Source organism: Populus nigra, chromosome 1, assembly GCF_951802175.1.
Source record: "Populus nigra chromosome 1, ddPopNigr1.1, whole genome shotgun sequence".
Taxonomy (NCBI): domain Eukaryota; kingdom Viridiplantae; phylum Streptophyta; class Magnoliopsida; order Malpighiales; family Salicaceae; genus Populus; species Populus nigra.
The window spans coordinates 21,291,741-21,308,518 of NC_084852.1; the positions used below are offsets into that span (position 1 = coordinate 21,291,741).

General features: G+C 33.1%; 1 protein-coding gene and 1 long non-coding RNA gene across 6 annotated transcripts; one reads left to right on the forward strand and one right to left on the reverse strand.

The window, feature by feature from the left end:
* Positions 1-13,255, reverse strand: LOC133702010 (6-phosphofructo-2-kinase/fructose-2,6-bisphosphatase-like). Of its 5 annotated transcripts, none has more exons than XM_062126199.1 (23): positions 12,815-13,253; positions 12,625-12,688; positions 12,055-12,347; positions 10,877-11,074; positions 10,304-10,510; positions 10,102-10,197; positions 9,759-9,857; positions 9,655-9,684; positions 8,989-9,042; positions 8,203-8,256; positions 8,041-8,118; positions 6,881-6,972; positions 6,739-6,796; positions 6,567-6,641; positions 6,278-6,325; positions 5,769-5,866; positions 4,643-4,718; positions 1,275-1,337; positions 1,054-1,145; positions 774-842; positions 628-691; positions 482-547; positions 1-257 (listed from the first exon to the last, which is right to left on the reverse strand). In XM_062126199.1, exons 1-23 carry the CDS (start codon positions 13,004-13,006, stop codon positions 180-182), a joined length of 2,244 nt encoding a protein of 747 aa, XP_061982183.1. In that variant the 5' UTR covers positions 13,007-13,253; the 3' UTR covers positions 1-179. The 5 variants fall into 5 exon arrangements, 3 of the variants coding, with proteins under 3 accessions (XP_061982183.1, XP_061982178.1, XP_061982189.1); XM_062126194.1 differs by having other exon boundaries at positions 10,304-10,513; XR_009843646.1 differs by lacking the exons at positions 1-257; positions 482-547; positions 628-691; positions 774-842 and adding an exon at positions 2,441-2,524 and having other exon boundaries at positions 1,086-1,145; positions 10,304-10,513; positions 12,815-13,255.
* Positions 13,256-14,765: 1,510 nt separating this feature from the next.
* Positions 14,766-15,242, forward strand: LOC133688550 (uncharacterized). The gene is made up of 2 exons (XR_009841174.1): positions 14,766-14,856; positions 14,960-15,242. It is a non-coding gene; the product is annotated as an uncharacterized LOC133688550 (long non-coding RNA).
* The last annotated feature ends 1,536 nt before the right edge of the window (positions 15,243-16,778 follow it).

Genomic DNA, 16,778 nt, shown 5'->3' on the forward strand with positions numbered 1-16,778 from the left:
TTTGAAAGGAAGGCCATTGTTGATTACGCAATAAGAATTTTATCCTCCGAGTGGTGATTATTCTAGATACACTTGTTGTGTTTATGCTTATGATGCGTCTCGTTAATGAATGGAGAGCAATTGAAAGTGAAAATGCATTAAGTTAGTGTAAAGAGTCCCAAAAACTTTCTTCAAGCATTTCAGTCCATGAGTTTGTATCTTTTTTCCTGGACTCCAGTAACTCCCATTTGTATCTCTATTATTGTATGAAGCGGCACCTGAAAGTTGAATACAAGTAACCTGTTAGAATGCGTCAACAATTCGTTCTAGAAGCCCGCAAATCACTTTACAAGCATCAAGCCAGACTTCTAATAACAGGGCATCACTCGATGTGCCAAGAAGAATAATTACTCCCTTGATTCGTATAAACATGTTCATCCTAAGCTACTTACCATCAATTTCATTGCAAAAAAAGTACCAGTTCTGAATTATTAGAAATTACCTCGATATGTGGAATTTCTTTTAGAGGCCTATCAGCAAAATATGCATATAATGCTCTCAATACAGCCTGCACAAATAAAGCAATAAAAGATGAGCTTGATAACCCAAAGCATCGGGATATTCAAGATCGCATGTTTAATGTATAACCTGGTGAGAGATGACTACAACAGGTGCCCGTTGTCTTTCCAGTTCAATAATTACAGGCTCTAGCCTGCATCAATGTGGAAATTAGTTTTTATTTAACAAGGAATATGAAGTATCAAAGGTTCTAGTTAAAGCTGAAAAATGCAAACCTTTGGATGACATCAAGATAAGATTCTCCACGAGGGTATCGATACCTCAGCTTGTCCTTCTTGCGTGCCCTGCTCATAGGGATACAAGCATCAGGCCTCAGGGAAGCAACTAATAATGTCCGAGCGCAGGAAAAAAATACAAACATGTGTGTGGTTTTAAGACAACCTCAACTGATCACCATAGGAGTTTATTAGAAGAAAATAAGTTACCAAGGTAAGAATGTAAAGCAAATGGGAGGGAGGGGGCAGAGAAAGAGAGACAGTATGAGAAGAAACATACCCATACTCCTCAGGCATGTTCTTCTTGATCTCTTCGTATGTCATTCCATCACATACTCCAGCATTTATCTCATCAAGGGCACGCCATTGGATCTATCAAAATGACGAATTGTGAACTTTTCTACAATCAATTCCAATGTCTATCAATTACCCAATAAAATCAGCCAAAGTAAATCACAATTCTGAACGACCAACTAATGTTCTGAGGGGGTTCACACTGACCTTGGGAAATCCAGGGATAGGACTTGCTGTTATAATTGTTCTTTGAAGTGTGCTGGTCCAAATCTAGACCACAGCAAAATCAGAACAATGGTCATAAGAATTCATATGGCTCATTCTAAACACACTCTACTTGACAGAATTACCATGGAATAAATTAAATAATTAAAAGTGAAATCAGTGTTCCAACTTCCCAAGGCAAAAAAGAGAAGAGGAAAAAGGACTAAATTGTAAAGAAACTGTAGTAAGTTACAGAGAGTCACAACTAGAATGATAAAAACAGTAGGCAATTATGATAAGTTGAACTTGGACTACAAACTAGAACCCTGGTGTGCTCATTGACACAAAACATCAAAGCATTAAGCAAAGAAAAGGCCAAACTTGAACTGATATTCGAAGGGATAAACAAATAAATCATCGTTCCTACTTCCCAAATAAAAGAAAAGAAAAGGGAAAGGAAGATAGAAGAAGAAGAGCTAAATTGTGAAGAAACTGTAATGAGTTGCAAGTTGCATGATAAAAATAATAGGTGATGTAGAACAATTATCCTAAGAGTTTAGTTTTCAGTTGACAAGGTCAAGCCTGAAAAGAAGTCCACAAGGAAACCCGAAAACATCTAATATAAAGCTTGAATTTAATTTTCATGTTTTAATTATTTTCCTGGTTAATTTTGAAGTTTAATTATTTATTTCCTGCTTAACTTAGAAATTTTAATTTAATTAGTATTTTACTATTTAGAAATCTTAATGCTAAATGGATTCTATTAATTAAGTTTTAATTAGAAATCATTTCCTATAAAAGATTTTAGGATTAATATAATTAGGGATGTCTAGTTTATTTAATGGAGATCAATATTATTATTTAGATTCAATAAAAATACCAGAGATTTTTCTATAGATTTCTCTTCAATTATAATCTGTAACCTTAAAGCTTGAAAACTCTAATTTTATCTTAACATACATTGTGTCATGTGGTATCAGCGTGAGTCAACATCTGAATCAATGGCGATCGTGAAGAGAATTGTGGAGTGACAACCATTTTTGTGAAGGTGATTAAGGGGTGTAGGCTGTTTAGGATCAACTAAATCACCATTCAGTAACGATAACAGCCTTAGAGGGGCAAATGCAAACTGGATTTAGCGACATCAATACCAGAGTTTATGACCTTACAACCAGGCTTGAAGCACTAAGATTGCGTGCAAGCATGAACTAGGAAAGGAGAGGCACACAATGGGGATAACATCCGCAGCCAACCTGTCATTAAACCAGTTCATGCAAATCCTCGTGGTAAGTATGACTATGAGTATTCATTTGATAAAAAAAATGTAATTTGGTTGATGGGAGGCACAAACAAGAATCGCAAAGAGAAGAGGAACATGTTTAGAGACTTATCCCGGGGCCGACTTTACCTTAGACGTGTTCCTTAAATTCCATCTATATAACCACTTGTTTATATGAGGGGTGTTGATGAAGATGAACTTGATGGAAGTCATGGGACCTTAGCAACTCAAAACAAACAACCACAACCCGACAGACATAAATCGATCAACGTGATTGAATATCAATATGAGCGAGAACCTTTCAATGATGAGGATGTTCTATGCAAACCTGATGGAGATTATGAAGAAGATTTATATGATGATGAAGATCTTGCAAACAATGACACGGAGGACTTGGTAATTTTTGACAAATCTCTAGAGATATTTTGGAAGATTAATTTGGTGTTCCTTTAAATACAAGGATTGAAGTATTTAAGGACATAAATAATGATGAACTCAAGTTTAAACAGAAAAATATGAGAATGAACCAAAAGAGGACTTCATAGGAACAGAAGGTATAACATCATATATAGATTTTTTTTATCGTTATACATGCACCATAAATTAATTTTTGATGTTTGTTATAGGTTGTAAATAGCACATAATTAGGAAGTAATGTGGAGCCTAATTGTAGGAATTCTAATTAGTCTACTTTTCTAATATAGGGTCCTAATTGTAGAGATTCTAATTAGTCTACTTTCCTACATAGGGTTCCTATCTTGTATATAAGGGATAGATTGATCAATGTAAAAGTAAGAGAGAATATTTGTTTTCTTCTTTTATGTTTTCAATGTTCATAGGTCAAGGACATGTTACTTCGTGAATAAGCTAGCAACAATATTATATTTCAAGTATTTGTTTCTTTGGGGCGAAAGAATTCAATTTCTGATAAATACCTCAAGGATGAGTTTTTCTTAAGTGACAGAGACTGGCATAGAACAATTATCTCAAGAGTTTATGGACTAGATTGACAAGGTCAAACTTGAAAAGAAGTCTGCAAAGAAACCTAAAAGCATCTCATATGAAGTTTGAAGTTATTGTTTTCCTGATTTAATTATTTTCCTAGTTAATTTTGAATTTTAATTATTTGTTTCCTACTTAACTTATGACTTTTAATTTAATTAGTATTTTACTATTTAAGAATTCTAATACTAGGTGGATTCTATTAATTAGGCAAGTTTTAATTAGAAATCATTTCCTATAAAGGATTTTTAATACTAACATAAATAGGGATGTCTAGTTTATTTTATAGAGAAGAAGACTATTATTCAGATTCAATAAAAATACCAGAGAATTTTCTCTAGATTTCTCTACAGTTTGGTCTGTAACCTTAGAACTTGAGAACCCTGGTTTTATCTTCGCTATACGCTATGTGACACAGGCAATTCTGTTAAATTGAACATCGACTAAGAGCTAGAATCCTTCTCATTGACACAAAACATCGAAGCATTAAGAAAAGAAAAGGCCAACCTTAAATGTAAAACCTATTAAAATACCACTTTTTTAATCTTTATGTTCTGGGAAAACTTCTTGAGCTGATCTTCAAAGGAACCAAATAAATAAATTATAAGTTAAATCATTGTTCCTACTTCCCAAAGAAAATAAAAAGAAGAAAGAAAAAGAAGTGCTACAAAGTGAAGAAACTGTGATGAGATAAATACAGTCACACTAGCATGATAAAAATAGTAGCAATTCTGTTAAACTGAACTAGAAGCATGGTGTTCTCACTGACAAAAAACATCAAAGCATCACAAAAAGAAAGGGCCAATCTTAAATGAAAATGCTATTAAAAACCCACTTTTCTATCTTTAAAAACTTGTTGTGGTTAGGAGCACAAAGGTGTTGCTACAAAAGCTTCCAAAAATCTGATTGTGTAATATCTGAATTCTTTGATTTATAATTGCTAGAAGACATATCGCACATAATTTCACTACTTAAAGTGAAAAAAGTTAGGACAGTTGCAGGAGCACATCATATAAAAAAAGGTTTTCAAAGATACACTCAGAATAGATGCGGACATAAAAGGTTTATCGTGAGGATTGATGGGGCTTACAGATGCTGCCTTTTCAGATTTCAGTCGTTTCTCGACAAAGTTAGTGAGCTTCTTTGCATAAATTTCTCCAGCATCACTGCAGAAACAGTATAGTGCATTCCAGTAATGAGTAGGGTAAATCAAATTTCAAAGAAGAACCAAGGTTTGCAGAAAATTAGAACGTGTCAAAAAGAAAGATTAGAAGCTGAAGGAAACATGTCAGCATGGAGAATTAAACCTAAATAAAAATGAAACCACAATTGGCAGTAGACATGAAGGGAAGATTGATTGAAGATAGAAAGACTAGATAATGTGGCATTATAATTGACACACATCAAGGCATCTCATTGCTCTTGGACATTGATGGGACTAGTTCTAGGTTATGACAAATCTCATCTTTGGATTGATTTTGAAAAACAGATGTGAATATTGAAAGGACAAAAAAAAGCCTCCAAAATTTAAATACATAAAGAACTTATCAGCATCGGTATCAAGTTTTAGAGGACTTCAATAAAAAAATGATAAAGAAAAGGGTATTAATATAACATGCATAATTAATAGATATTATAAGTGGGTATGTATAGATACAAAGTGATTTATATTTGGTCTCTCAGGTGCATATCAACTATAATGTTGCTAACAAGAGTGCTATGAAAGCCATTCAGCTTCCGTGCTCAGCAGTTTTGCTCCTCTTTTAATCATAAAAGATTTACATTCAAACACTTTTGGGTAAAAGAGAGATGCTGATCTTCACTGCAATACTGTAAGCAGCAAGAAGCCAACAGGAATTCTATGGAGAATATTACAAACTTCAGCAAAGCCTTCAAGACTGCTGAAGAGGTCAATTTAAAGAGCTTTATGTTAAAGTCTGTAGATTATCCCTTCAAGGAGAGCTAGTTTCACACAACAAAAAGGAAATGATGTCAAACACTATCTGCAAATATCTCCATCATACTTACAAAAAATAGTACTCTTTTTGGCATCTGTGCTAATATAGTGAAACATAGTAGCAGTGCAATGAACACAAGATCGAGAATAGAGTCATACCATACAGGTCATCCAAGATTAAAGCTGATTTGACAAAATATAACATTTACTACTTCAAATTCAAACTATACCAGAAAATTAATAAATCGTGAACCACTACCTCAATACAGTATCACCACCAATTCTACCTCTAACATTATCCCGACTCTCTCCATGCCTGGTAAGTAATATTGGGCGTGGTGTAAGGTGTGTATTCACCTGCATCACATTAACAGAAGTTGTTGGTTTGAGTGAAAAGAATGACATTCAAATCAGCAAGATCATAGCAGTGGAAGAGATTGTCACAATAATGGCTAATCATGTTTCATCACTTAAGGCATCTTAGTTTTTTTTGTTTATTTAAGCCATTGCTTGCAACTCAAGCAAAGACCATGTTCTTGCTCCACACAGAAGTGTATAAAAATCTCCGAACAAATATTCTCTCGAGACTACAATTTATTTTCAACAAACATGGTGTTTAAGATTCAACAGAAACTTGAGTATCACTAGCGCCAGCAGAGATGATAACAGAATTTCAGAAGTAGAAATTAGAAACGAGAAGTGGCCCAACAGAACATTTCTATAATCTGCTAAGAAATAATTGATCCAAGTTATGGCAGGACAGCTTACCAAGAAAAAAACAATTCGCCCGGGCAGGTAGCCACTGATATTGTTAACCTGAATGTATGAAACCAAGTTGTATTATAGAATAATCAGATAGAACATAGTAAGTTCAAAGACAACGTCCTTTATTATATATAGGGTTCATGAAAAAAGTTGAATTATCCAAGGTAACATATAGAACAAAACAGCACTATCAATTTACATCCTCTGCTGCATATAACTGAATTCAGGAAAAAAAATTCTCTGAACAATTAAATTAAGGGGAAGAAGGGGAAAGAAAAAGGCGTTCTTTTACTTGTATTTGTCCACCATGTCCACTGGCCATATCAATCATTTTGATATAAGACCCTTCTTCTACTGGCTCATAAACCTGGTAAATAAAAGTGAATGTTAACCTAAAGTTGAAATTCTTCATTGATAGCGACCAAATCTCAAAAGGAGAAGATATTAGAAGCACATGAAACTACCTTTTCATAATTGGCTAGCCGACTTTTGAAGTCTTGCAATCCAGCTTCGAAATCTGGCCTGGAAAATAACACCAAGGCCTAAGTAGTAAGTACCCATGTCCATCACATATAAGAAGCCGGTGATTTCAGATAGTAACCATACTGTTCTGCATAGTCAGGGCTTTGTTGAATTTTGAGACGTATATTTCTTTCAATTATGCGTTCATCATTGCACAGTGTTTCCAAGAAAATAATCTGCAGCAAAAAGAGAACAGATGTCAAAAGAGTTTGGGACTAATCATTGCATCTTGATTGTATCCCACCTTCCAGTCAAATTTTGTTCTCGGTGACCACCAACAAGAGTTATTAAGGGGAACTTTTAGCAATTTGAAAATAAAGGAAATTCTACGGGGGAAAAAGAAGCGAAAGAATAAGAAAGTCTTCTTTTTAGGGTGGTGTTATTTGAGTCCATAGTTTGTTATTCCCACTCCATATTTATTGCAAAATATATTGATAGACTACATTAACCTTTGTTTTTAGTAAAACTATGAAATGTCTTTTCTATTTTTTGTTTTTACATAATCAAATTTTACTGAAATATTACTTTCTAATTATAAAAATTAAAATTGAATTAAAAAAAAGAAGTAAATAAAATTTGAAGTTCTTAAAATTTTAATTACTCTATTAAATTTTTTGAAATAAATATTTTATTGATGGATGATGTCTAGGAGGAAAAAATGTAGCATGACCAAAATACAATTTCCAAAAAAATAAATTTGGTAATGAGTTATGATAAAAAAAAAAAAAAAAAGAGTAAAGTATCCTAATTACAAAAGGAAAGAATTTGTACTTTTAGCTATATTTTCTAGATATAAATATAAAACGAACATTTAATATCATCATTTGTGAAAAATAATATTAAGGATATTTTGATCCGAGTAATAAGAATAGATTATGGAGTGGGAATAATATTATCCTTCTTTTAAGATATCAACTGTGCAGTTAAAAGGTGAAGAAAAAAGATCAAGACACACCTAGGCACTGTAACACTTCCAAATTTAGCATCTTACTCTTAAGCTTAGAGAATAATATCATAACAAGATAAATAGCACACTTGGCAATTATATGTGAAATTCAGTTTCTTGAGACACATAGAGATTTGGAAAAAGAAAAAAAAAATAACACAGGCAGCCAAAGTGCATATCACTTCAAGGCGAAACACATTAAAAGTACACATCCCAAAAGGATGTTCTTCACCTAAAAATTATATTAGTATATTACTGGTGAAATTCAGGACCTTTTGCAATGATATGGTCTTAGTACCTTGCACTTTCCTTCAGCCATTTTCATCAGCATATTCCTTCTTTTCCTGTTACTGTTTGTGGCATCAAATATTCCTACCTACAAGGAAATTAAAATGAACCAAACTAAAGGATTAGGAAAGATCCGGAAACGTCATTAATATCTGAATATATGATAGTGTACCTGGCCACCTTCTTGCATCCAGGAAATCATATCATCCATTGCCAGTGCTGCTACCTAGTAGCATGTGATACATTAAAACTATTTGCAAAGGAGAAGGTTAATATGGTGTTATCATTCCCAACCATGTAAGAAAAAATAATAGTTCAGAAGTAACAGCATATTTTGAGGGACACAGCAATAATTCTGGGAGGCTTTACTACTAATTACTATTTGGGTTACTGTATTCATCCAGGATTGTATCTGGGACGGGTCAAATTGCTGAAGCAGCTAAAAGGTCAGATCCTGCAACATGCTTACTCAGTTCCACCCTTTATTCTCACTGCACAGTAATTGATTTCCTTTTATTACCTACTTTCATTTCACTTTATTAATGACCATTAGCCAACAAATCTTTAAGAGTCGAAAATCCAAATGAACAAGATCTTGAGATCTCAATGACTCAAGGATACTTCAAATAAATAATAATACCTGTAATAAAGCAATTTGATTCAGATGTTATCATGCAGAACTTGTAAGATTTTAAGAAATTAATGCCTTACAATTTACAACTTTTAGAAATCAATAAATCTTCCATCACTATATCCAGAGGAGAAAGTGAGCAGCAACCCATTTATGAAACCAGAAATTGATTCAGTCCAACCAAATAATTGATTCGCTCACTCATAGAGACAGTTTCACAAGTTCCATCAGTCCAACAGGCCGCAAAAAAACACAAAACAGTCTTAGGATGAAAGAAAAATGCTTTTGTGGTCTACGAAATACTAACACTTATTTAATAGATATTACCTCATTTCGTGCCTCCATTCCTTCAGGGTTGTCGGCTCGGAAAAAGTCAGCAGACTGCATCCACACAAATCATCAAGAAAAAACAAAAAAAAAAGTGACAAATAAATGCAGCCAGAGCATAACATGAGTGCAATACATAGTACAAGAATACAATAAAAAATATTTCTGGATCAATTTCTATTCTATATGCATATCTAAAATAACCATTGAATTTTGCACTCCGTCCTGTAATCTCCTTCACATTATACTGTGATAACAGACATAATATAATACAGCAGATTTGAATGCTCAACAGATCTTGAAATCACATTAAAGTTTAAGTTTTTACTAGCATTAATTATTTTTAAAAAATGGATTTTAATTATTAACAATTATTGAAATTCAGTCACATGATTGACAAGCAACGAAATATTACAAAACTGTAGCTGTAGCTAATGTAGCTGTAGGAAGCACCACAATGATATTCCATGGAAAAGACTAAAGAGTTTTTCAATTAACAAAAGGGAGAGACACACAAACAAGAAAATCACTGTATGTCTATGAACTGTACAGCATTAATCACTGTTTCATGAAAACAAACAATGCAGAACAAATTCCTTTATCATTAAAAAAATAATCATTAAACCACTAATATAACCAAAGAAACCTATAAAGGCCTATGCATACCTGATTAGATCCATGCTTAAGGCGCCGATACTGTTACAGCCAAATACAGTATTATATTACGCTTCAACTTTTCAAATGTAATAGTCAAAGGATGTATGACAGACCTTTCCAACATTAAAGTGCTTGGTATCATGACCCAACCAACGAAGATATCTTGTAAGTTTAGCTGCAGTAAAAGTTTTGCCTCGAGCAGGTAAACCAACCTACAGTTCAAGCAATAGTTAGAATTTTTAATTATCAACAGTGTTCATGTATTAGTTTTTGAACTATGAAAATTGAAAGTATATAAACGAGCACTAAGTAAATTCCAGCATCCAACTTTCAAGTTATTTGTAGAATGTGGTACCAAATCTAATCTGGAAATCTTTACAATTGAACTGAGAGGGAAAGTAGAAGGATAATAAATATTATCACCAGTTCTGACCAATAACTTATGCAGATACATACCAGAACGATCGCCAAATGTCTATCCTCCTTTGGTCCAAGCATCTGATCGGCCACTGCTGCAGCTGTAACAGCTCCAGCAGCTGCTGGCATTGAGTTCTGAGAATATAGGGAACACAGCATAAAACAATGATGCAAAACCACCACGTACAGAAAATAATTAAGCTTGAAAGATTTCCTACAGTGAGAAATATTTGGTACAAACCTTGGTTTCGGTGTCCAGTTTGAGACCGGAAGAAAATGCGCTAGAACTTGATGATTTAACTAGCCTAGGAGATCCAACACCCCTATCCACAAAGAGTCCCCTGTGACCATCTTGCTTTTGCAGAGGTGAAAATGTCCCCACTGATTTTGATTCGACCATCCCAGAACCAGAATAAATTTTGGATGGATCTGGGATAACAACCTCCATCTGCTATTTGAACATTTGTAAAATGCATCAGAACTGGAATAACATAATGACAAGGAGAAATGATGCATCGAGCAGCCACCCATCATATGATAATGCCCTATCTTAAAAGGTAGCATCAAACTGCTCCTTGACCAACTGGAATGAACCTAAGTATTCTAGCAATAGCACATGTTAAAATTTGAAGTTCAGGCATGACAAAGCTGAAGTCATCAAATTGTCCTCCTTATTGGAGAGACATTGAATTTTATGAGGAGGCAAATGATAGAAGATTGAAAAGAACATCCTCATATTTCAGGTAGACTTAAATTTTTGGAGGCCATGATGAAAATTAATTGTATATCTGCAGGATAGGTGACCAAGACAAACCTTTATAGTTGCAGGTCGATCTGCAGAAACAACACTATCCTTGTAGGAAAATGAAGCATTGCCTGGGCCATCAACATTGGAAAACCTTGGATTCTCCGCATTGTTAGCTGCATACACCAAAGCAGAGTTTGCAGAAATTGATGGAGCTGGGACAACATAATGTTCAAGATCAAGCTCCAAGCTAGCCGAAGAGCCGTTCTGAAAAAAAACAATGGAAGAATATTTTTTTTACCATGCACAAGTTTTTAGATTGAAAAGGATCATGACACTAAGGCTTCGTTTGTTATTGCGGCCAAAAGCCAACCGCGTAGTTGGCCGCAATAATATGCAGGCTCTAACAATCCACCCAGTAAAAAAGGATGGAAATTAAATGTTTCAACAAAGAAGTCCGCAATTGCATGTCATTTAAAAAATGTCTCAATTCGACTTGGAGTAGGGTTTTTTTAAAAAAAAAAACATATAACAGCATCATGCAAGGGGGAAAAGAAAAGATAATGCAGCCTAGTTAGAGAAACTTGAATCAGAGGACAACAATTAAAAATTACCACAGCAAGCTCCAATACCAATTTAAGCAACCAACTTGAAAATTTGAGCTAGTTGGTGGAGCAGCTCACATAGTCAACAAGGTCACAGCAAAATTTACACTTGCGATCCATATAAAGTTTGCTCAATGAACCCCCCCACCCAGCACTCATATCTAAATATATGAAAACAAAACTTAAGAAACACACTTGATGACAATGATAACAAATGAACTGAGCCCAAAAACAGGGCCTAGCCCATAGGTAACCAATAATAGCAATCAAAGAACAGCGATATCCAATTCTAATCAACTGTGATTTGACAAGAACAATAGTGGATGGGCTATAGCCCAAAAACAGCCTCGCTGAGAAAACAACAACATAAACAAAATGATGATAAACATTAGAGTATCGCACCTAAAACTTTAGCTCGCAGGTCAAGGAGCAATAGAGCATATAATTTTAGATAGTAAATTCATGATAAATGAAATGCTTGCAGCTCAGCAATCGTTAGGCACAAAAAAATTATAAGAGTACAAAGAAACATATTAATTAAAACCGTTTTCTTCTCACTCTTGGTACATAAAAGAAATGAAATCTCACAAAGATAAAAATAAGATATTATGCAGCATATAGCAACAGGAAAAGAAGATGCACCTCAGCTCCTGCCATTGGCGTGGAATTGATGCTAACATCAGGAATTCCACGAACAGTTGAAGGCTGGAGATTCTCCTGATAAGCTCTCCAACTTGCCGCAAGATCAAAAGGTGAAACTCTGTCAGCCTTAATAAACACCCTACACTCCAGAATCTCATCACCATTCTTGAATACCGCCAGCCTCGATTCCCCTTGCAATGTCCCCCCGGTGAGCAGCCGGTTTGGACCCTCCTCGACCACACAAGGGGCATTACTGTGCTTTGGCTTCAACAGGAATTTGAAATCCAAAGTTTCTAAAATTCAAAGCATAATTAACCAATAAAAGAAAAGGTTATTAAGAAGAAACGTAGAAAATTATAATAATGAATAACTGAGCCTTATAGTGTTTACTGTTTGATTGAAATCTGAAAAATAGTTTTTCTGTTTCTCTTAAGCAAGAAATGGAGGCAAATTACTCCTTAAATTAACAAACAAATCCTAAAAAATCCCTTTCTTTTCTCTAAATTTCTCAGCAGCCAAACAAAAGTTACCGGAAAAAAAGGACACGTACAAAAAAATTGAATTAGTTACCGTGATTAGGTGGAACGACAAAGCTTAATTCCCACATTGAAGCCGATTCACGTTCCATGGAAAGCTAAGTTAGAAACATGAACAAAAGCAAATGAGTGGTTAAGAAACTAAATGCAACTGAATTAAATTTTAAGTTAAACATTTAAAAAACACAAAAAAATAAAGTAAATAAAAAACAAATAGGTATTACAGCTTTAGAAGAATCCCAAGAACCAACAAGTGGCACGGAACCGTAGACATGAGGGATAAGTTCGCCCTTAAGTTTAAGATTCTCCATTTTAAGAGAAACATACAGTTGACCTCCTGCATGGTCTAGATTTTCTTCTCCTTCTTCGCTTCCGTGGGAGCTCCCGTCTGCGTCCTTTGACATTCCAGTTCCCATAGCTGGCCACTCCAATGCCTCTCAGTCTGTTGATTTTGGAGATAGATAGAGAGAGAGTTGTCACTTACATAGTGCGTTTCAAGCAAGTGGTTGTGTGTGGGTGGATTTTTTTCGGGATAATAGGGAATAAAAAAGAGATTAAGAGATGGGGATGAAAATGATTTTTTTTCGCTGGGTTTTGTGCGGTTGGATTTGTTTGTGGAGTGTAACAGAAAGGGACGAGAGGGGGGAGGGTGGAGAGTTGGGGATGGTTTGTTCGATTTATGTGGATGATGAAATTGGAGGGGCCAGCGCTGATGCTTGCTGGTCCACCTTGCAGGACACGGGCGGGCGATACTTCTTCCTCTTTTTACTCGCTCCAAGAATCTCAGGGCCTTTAAACATCTTATTTGTCATCGATCTAACCATATTTTTTAAAATAATTTTCTTTAAATTAATTTTTTTATATTTTTAAATTGTTTTGATATGTTAATATTAAAAAATAAATTTTTTTAACAAAATATTATATTAATATATTTTATAACAAAAAATATTTTAAAAATTAATATTTATTACAATTTAAAATAACCAACAACTTGCATTTTAAATATTTAATTATTTTTAGCTAAATCGGTAACACTAAGACATGTTTGATAACTTAAAATAAAATTTAGAAATTATTTGTTTGTTTCGTATAAATATTTTTTTACAAAATGCTTTACATGCCAAATATTTTTTAATGTTTGGCTTAAAAACTATTTTTATATGCAAATAATTTTCAATGGTAAAGGTAATGAAATGATAGAAATGATAATTAAAAAGGAGATGATTGTAAGAAAATATCTGTTATTATAGTAAAAGAAAAAATAGTGATAATATGATGACAGTAAAAAAATAAATTATAATAATAGTAAAAAAAAAAAACGATCATATAATGATAGTGATAGAAAAATTGGTAGTAATACATGACAGTAATGACAAGATAATTGTAGTTATGGTAAAAGAAGAGGTGGTAATAGCTAAAATAATTAAATAATATTATAATTAGATTAATATTTGTAAAATATTTTTATAAAATTTCATGAGTTAAAAACATTTTTTAATAAATAAACTAAGTTTGAAAGTTGACTATAAAATAATTTTTATTAATTAATTTTGATGTAAAATATTTTTTTTAAAAACCAAACATAAAAAAATCTAAAAAAATATTTTCCTGTTAAAAACTTGACACGAAACAAATATTCCCTTAATACTATATGGGAGACCATCCAAAAGCATTTTTATTATATTATTTGAAACTATACTCTAAACTATTATTCTAACTAGATATTTTATCTAGTCAAAACCTACAATCACATCTCAACTACTAACCAAGTTGGTTCCTAGAGATTGAATTATAACTATATAATTGTTTAAACAGAGATAGCAAATAATATATACAATAAAAAATAGAAAATCTATAAATTTTTTTAAAATGGATCTTCTAAAAAGAAAGCTACCGCTGATATGCAAACTATTGGTAGTTATTTTAGTTTTATTTTTAAAAAAAAAATAGTTATTTTTTTGTATAAAAAACCCATAACCGTGGATTTCAATAGCGAAATCAGCGGTTTGGATTTCATTAGACATGGCAGGGAGCCAAACCTTAACTCGTTATGAGAATTAGAACAACCAACCAAACAAGCCTCAATTTTCACATTGGATCCGTTTCCAAGCCCAATGCTATTGACCCAAACCGAATAAAGTGAGGGTTTGTGTATAAAAACTCCGAGAAGTGCCAAACCCCTACGCGAACTTGCAACTTGCTTGTCCAGGCATTGGTGAAGCAGAAGGGTTTCTCTCTCGCTCCATTTGCTACGATGAGAGCCAAGGTGATCCAATCTCTCATTTCTAGAAAGCATGAATCATGAAAAGCCTGTTTAATTAAAAGACTCGAGAATGATTAATTGGTAGTGTTACCTGTCTAATTTGCAGTGGAAGAAGAAGCGAATGAGGAGGTTGAAGAGAAAACGTCGAAAGATGAGGCAAAGATCCAAGTAGTTGCAGTTTTAGCTCGCCAAGCCATTAATTAAAAGTAATAGTTGCAATACAATTCTATGCTTTACGTAAGCTCCAAAAAGTCAGAGTTAATCAACTAAGGAGTCTCTTGTCTCAGCAATCACAGCTGTTTCCATGAAAGCATTTTCTGTATATGTTGAAAGGGAATTTTAACCCGGGGATGGAAGTTGATTGATGAGCATTTGGATTTTGTTTGAAATTCAATGTTTTTCTTTTATATGAAATCAAATCACGGTGTCATCTATTTGTTAATAAACTGGGGTGTTTAACAGTGTCCTCATTGTTGTTTTACTTAAAAATATATTAAAATAATATTTTTTTTAATTTTTAAAAATTATTTTTAATATTAATATATCAAAATAATCTAAAAATATTTAAAAAATAAAAATTTTTAAAAAATAAAAAATATTTAAATAATTTCAAAAATATTTTTAAAATATAAAAATAAATAATTTCTTATCGTTTTGTGTTATTATTGTAGTCGAGTGATTCGATCAGTCACAATTCCAAACTTACATGGCGAAGTAGCATTGGTTTATAATACGTGGTTTTTTATATTTTTTTTTATAGAAATACATGTACCATTAATTTTAATATTACCTTAGTTTGAAAAATGGTCGTCACGGCTACACATAACTTAATCTCATAAAAATTATCGAAAAAACTTAAGCAAAAACGGATGTTAACAATAAAAAAGTTGAGAGATTGGCCGGAAAACGTTTAATTTTCAATGAATAATTTTCTATTTTTTTTTTTTTTCACAAAACAAATACACCCTTATGTTTATGTATGTGTATTATTTGCTGTTGAAGCTGCGGCCAAAATATTATTAGTTAAAAAATATTTATTTATTTTGTTATAAAAAAATTTTATATATTTTTTTATCGTTGTAATATATTGATATTAAAAATAAATTTTAAAAAATAAAAAAATATTTTTATATATATTTTTTTAAAATAATATTTTAAAAAATAATATTATCTCAGTGCCAATCATGCTCTTAATCAGCCATCAGCGCATAAAATTTCAAGCAATATATATGCCAACAGGATGGTAGTATCTACAAATGAAAAGAAATACTCCTGTCTTGGTAATATGACTTTTTAATCTCGAAAATTGATTTTTTTAATACTATAAATTGAAAATCCGTTATATATATATATATATATATATATATATATATATATATATATATATAGTGGTGCAAATGCTACGCAATGCCTGATAAGTCTCGTAGGGCATTAATTCTGAAACGTTATGTGATGACTATTAAGTCGCTTATCGTAAAAGATTTCTGTTGTGGTCCTCAACTTGCTGGTCCTTCAGATTTTAGGGCGGTCGAAGCATGGTTTCCTGTTTATTGGATAGATGGTTTTTGGTCCTGTTAGAATCTACCATAGCAAAACTGCAATGTTTCTTTTGTCGCGGTGATAAACATGATTGAGCGATTGACCTGGTGTCAGCATGATGGTGCCAACTTTATGTGCCTCACATGGGCTTGGAATGCAATAAATTTTTCTGTTTAGTTGGTGATTCTGGTGGAAAGTCATGCTATGTGCTAAGCATACCCTAGGATTTACGATGTTATTTAGGAAGTGGCTTCTGGAGTGCATGGGAAGGGCACTGCGATTGGGGGAATATCTGACAGATTCAGTGAATTTGTTGCCGAGTGTTTTCCCATGCATTCAGTGACAATAATTACCGAATTGCAGAATACAGATTATGTTTCCAGAAA

What these genes read in the sequence shown, in the direction of transcription:
- LOC133702010 (XM_062126194.1), bottom strand. Translation starts at nt 13,006, where the DNA reads ATGGGAACTGGAATGTCAAAGGACGCAGACGGGAGCTCCCACGGAAGC. An exon ending in TGTCGTTCCACCTAATCACG is followed by an intron (nt 12,348 to 12,624) that starts GTAACTAATTCA and finishes TTTGAATTTTAG; the next exon opens with AAACTTTGGATTTCAAATTC. An exon ending in TTGTAGTCATCTCTCACCAG is followed by an intron (nt 548 to 627) that starts GTTATACATTAA and finishes TTATTTGTGCAG; the next exon opens with GCTGTATTGAGAGCATTATA.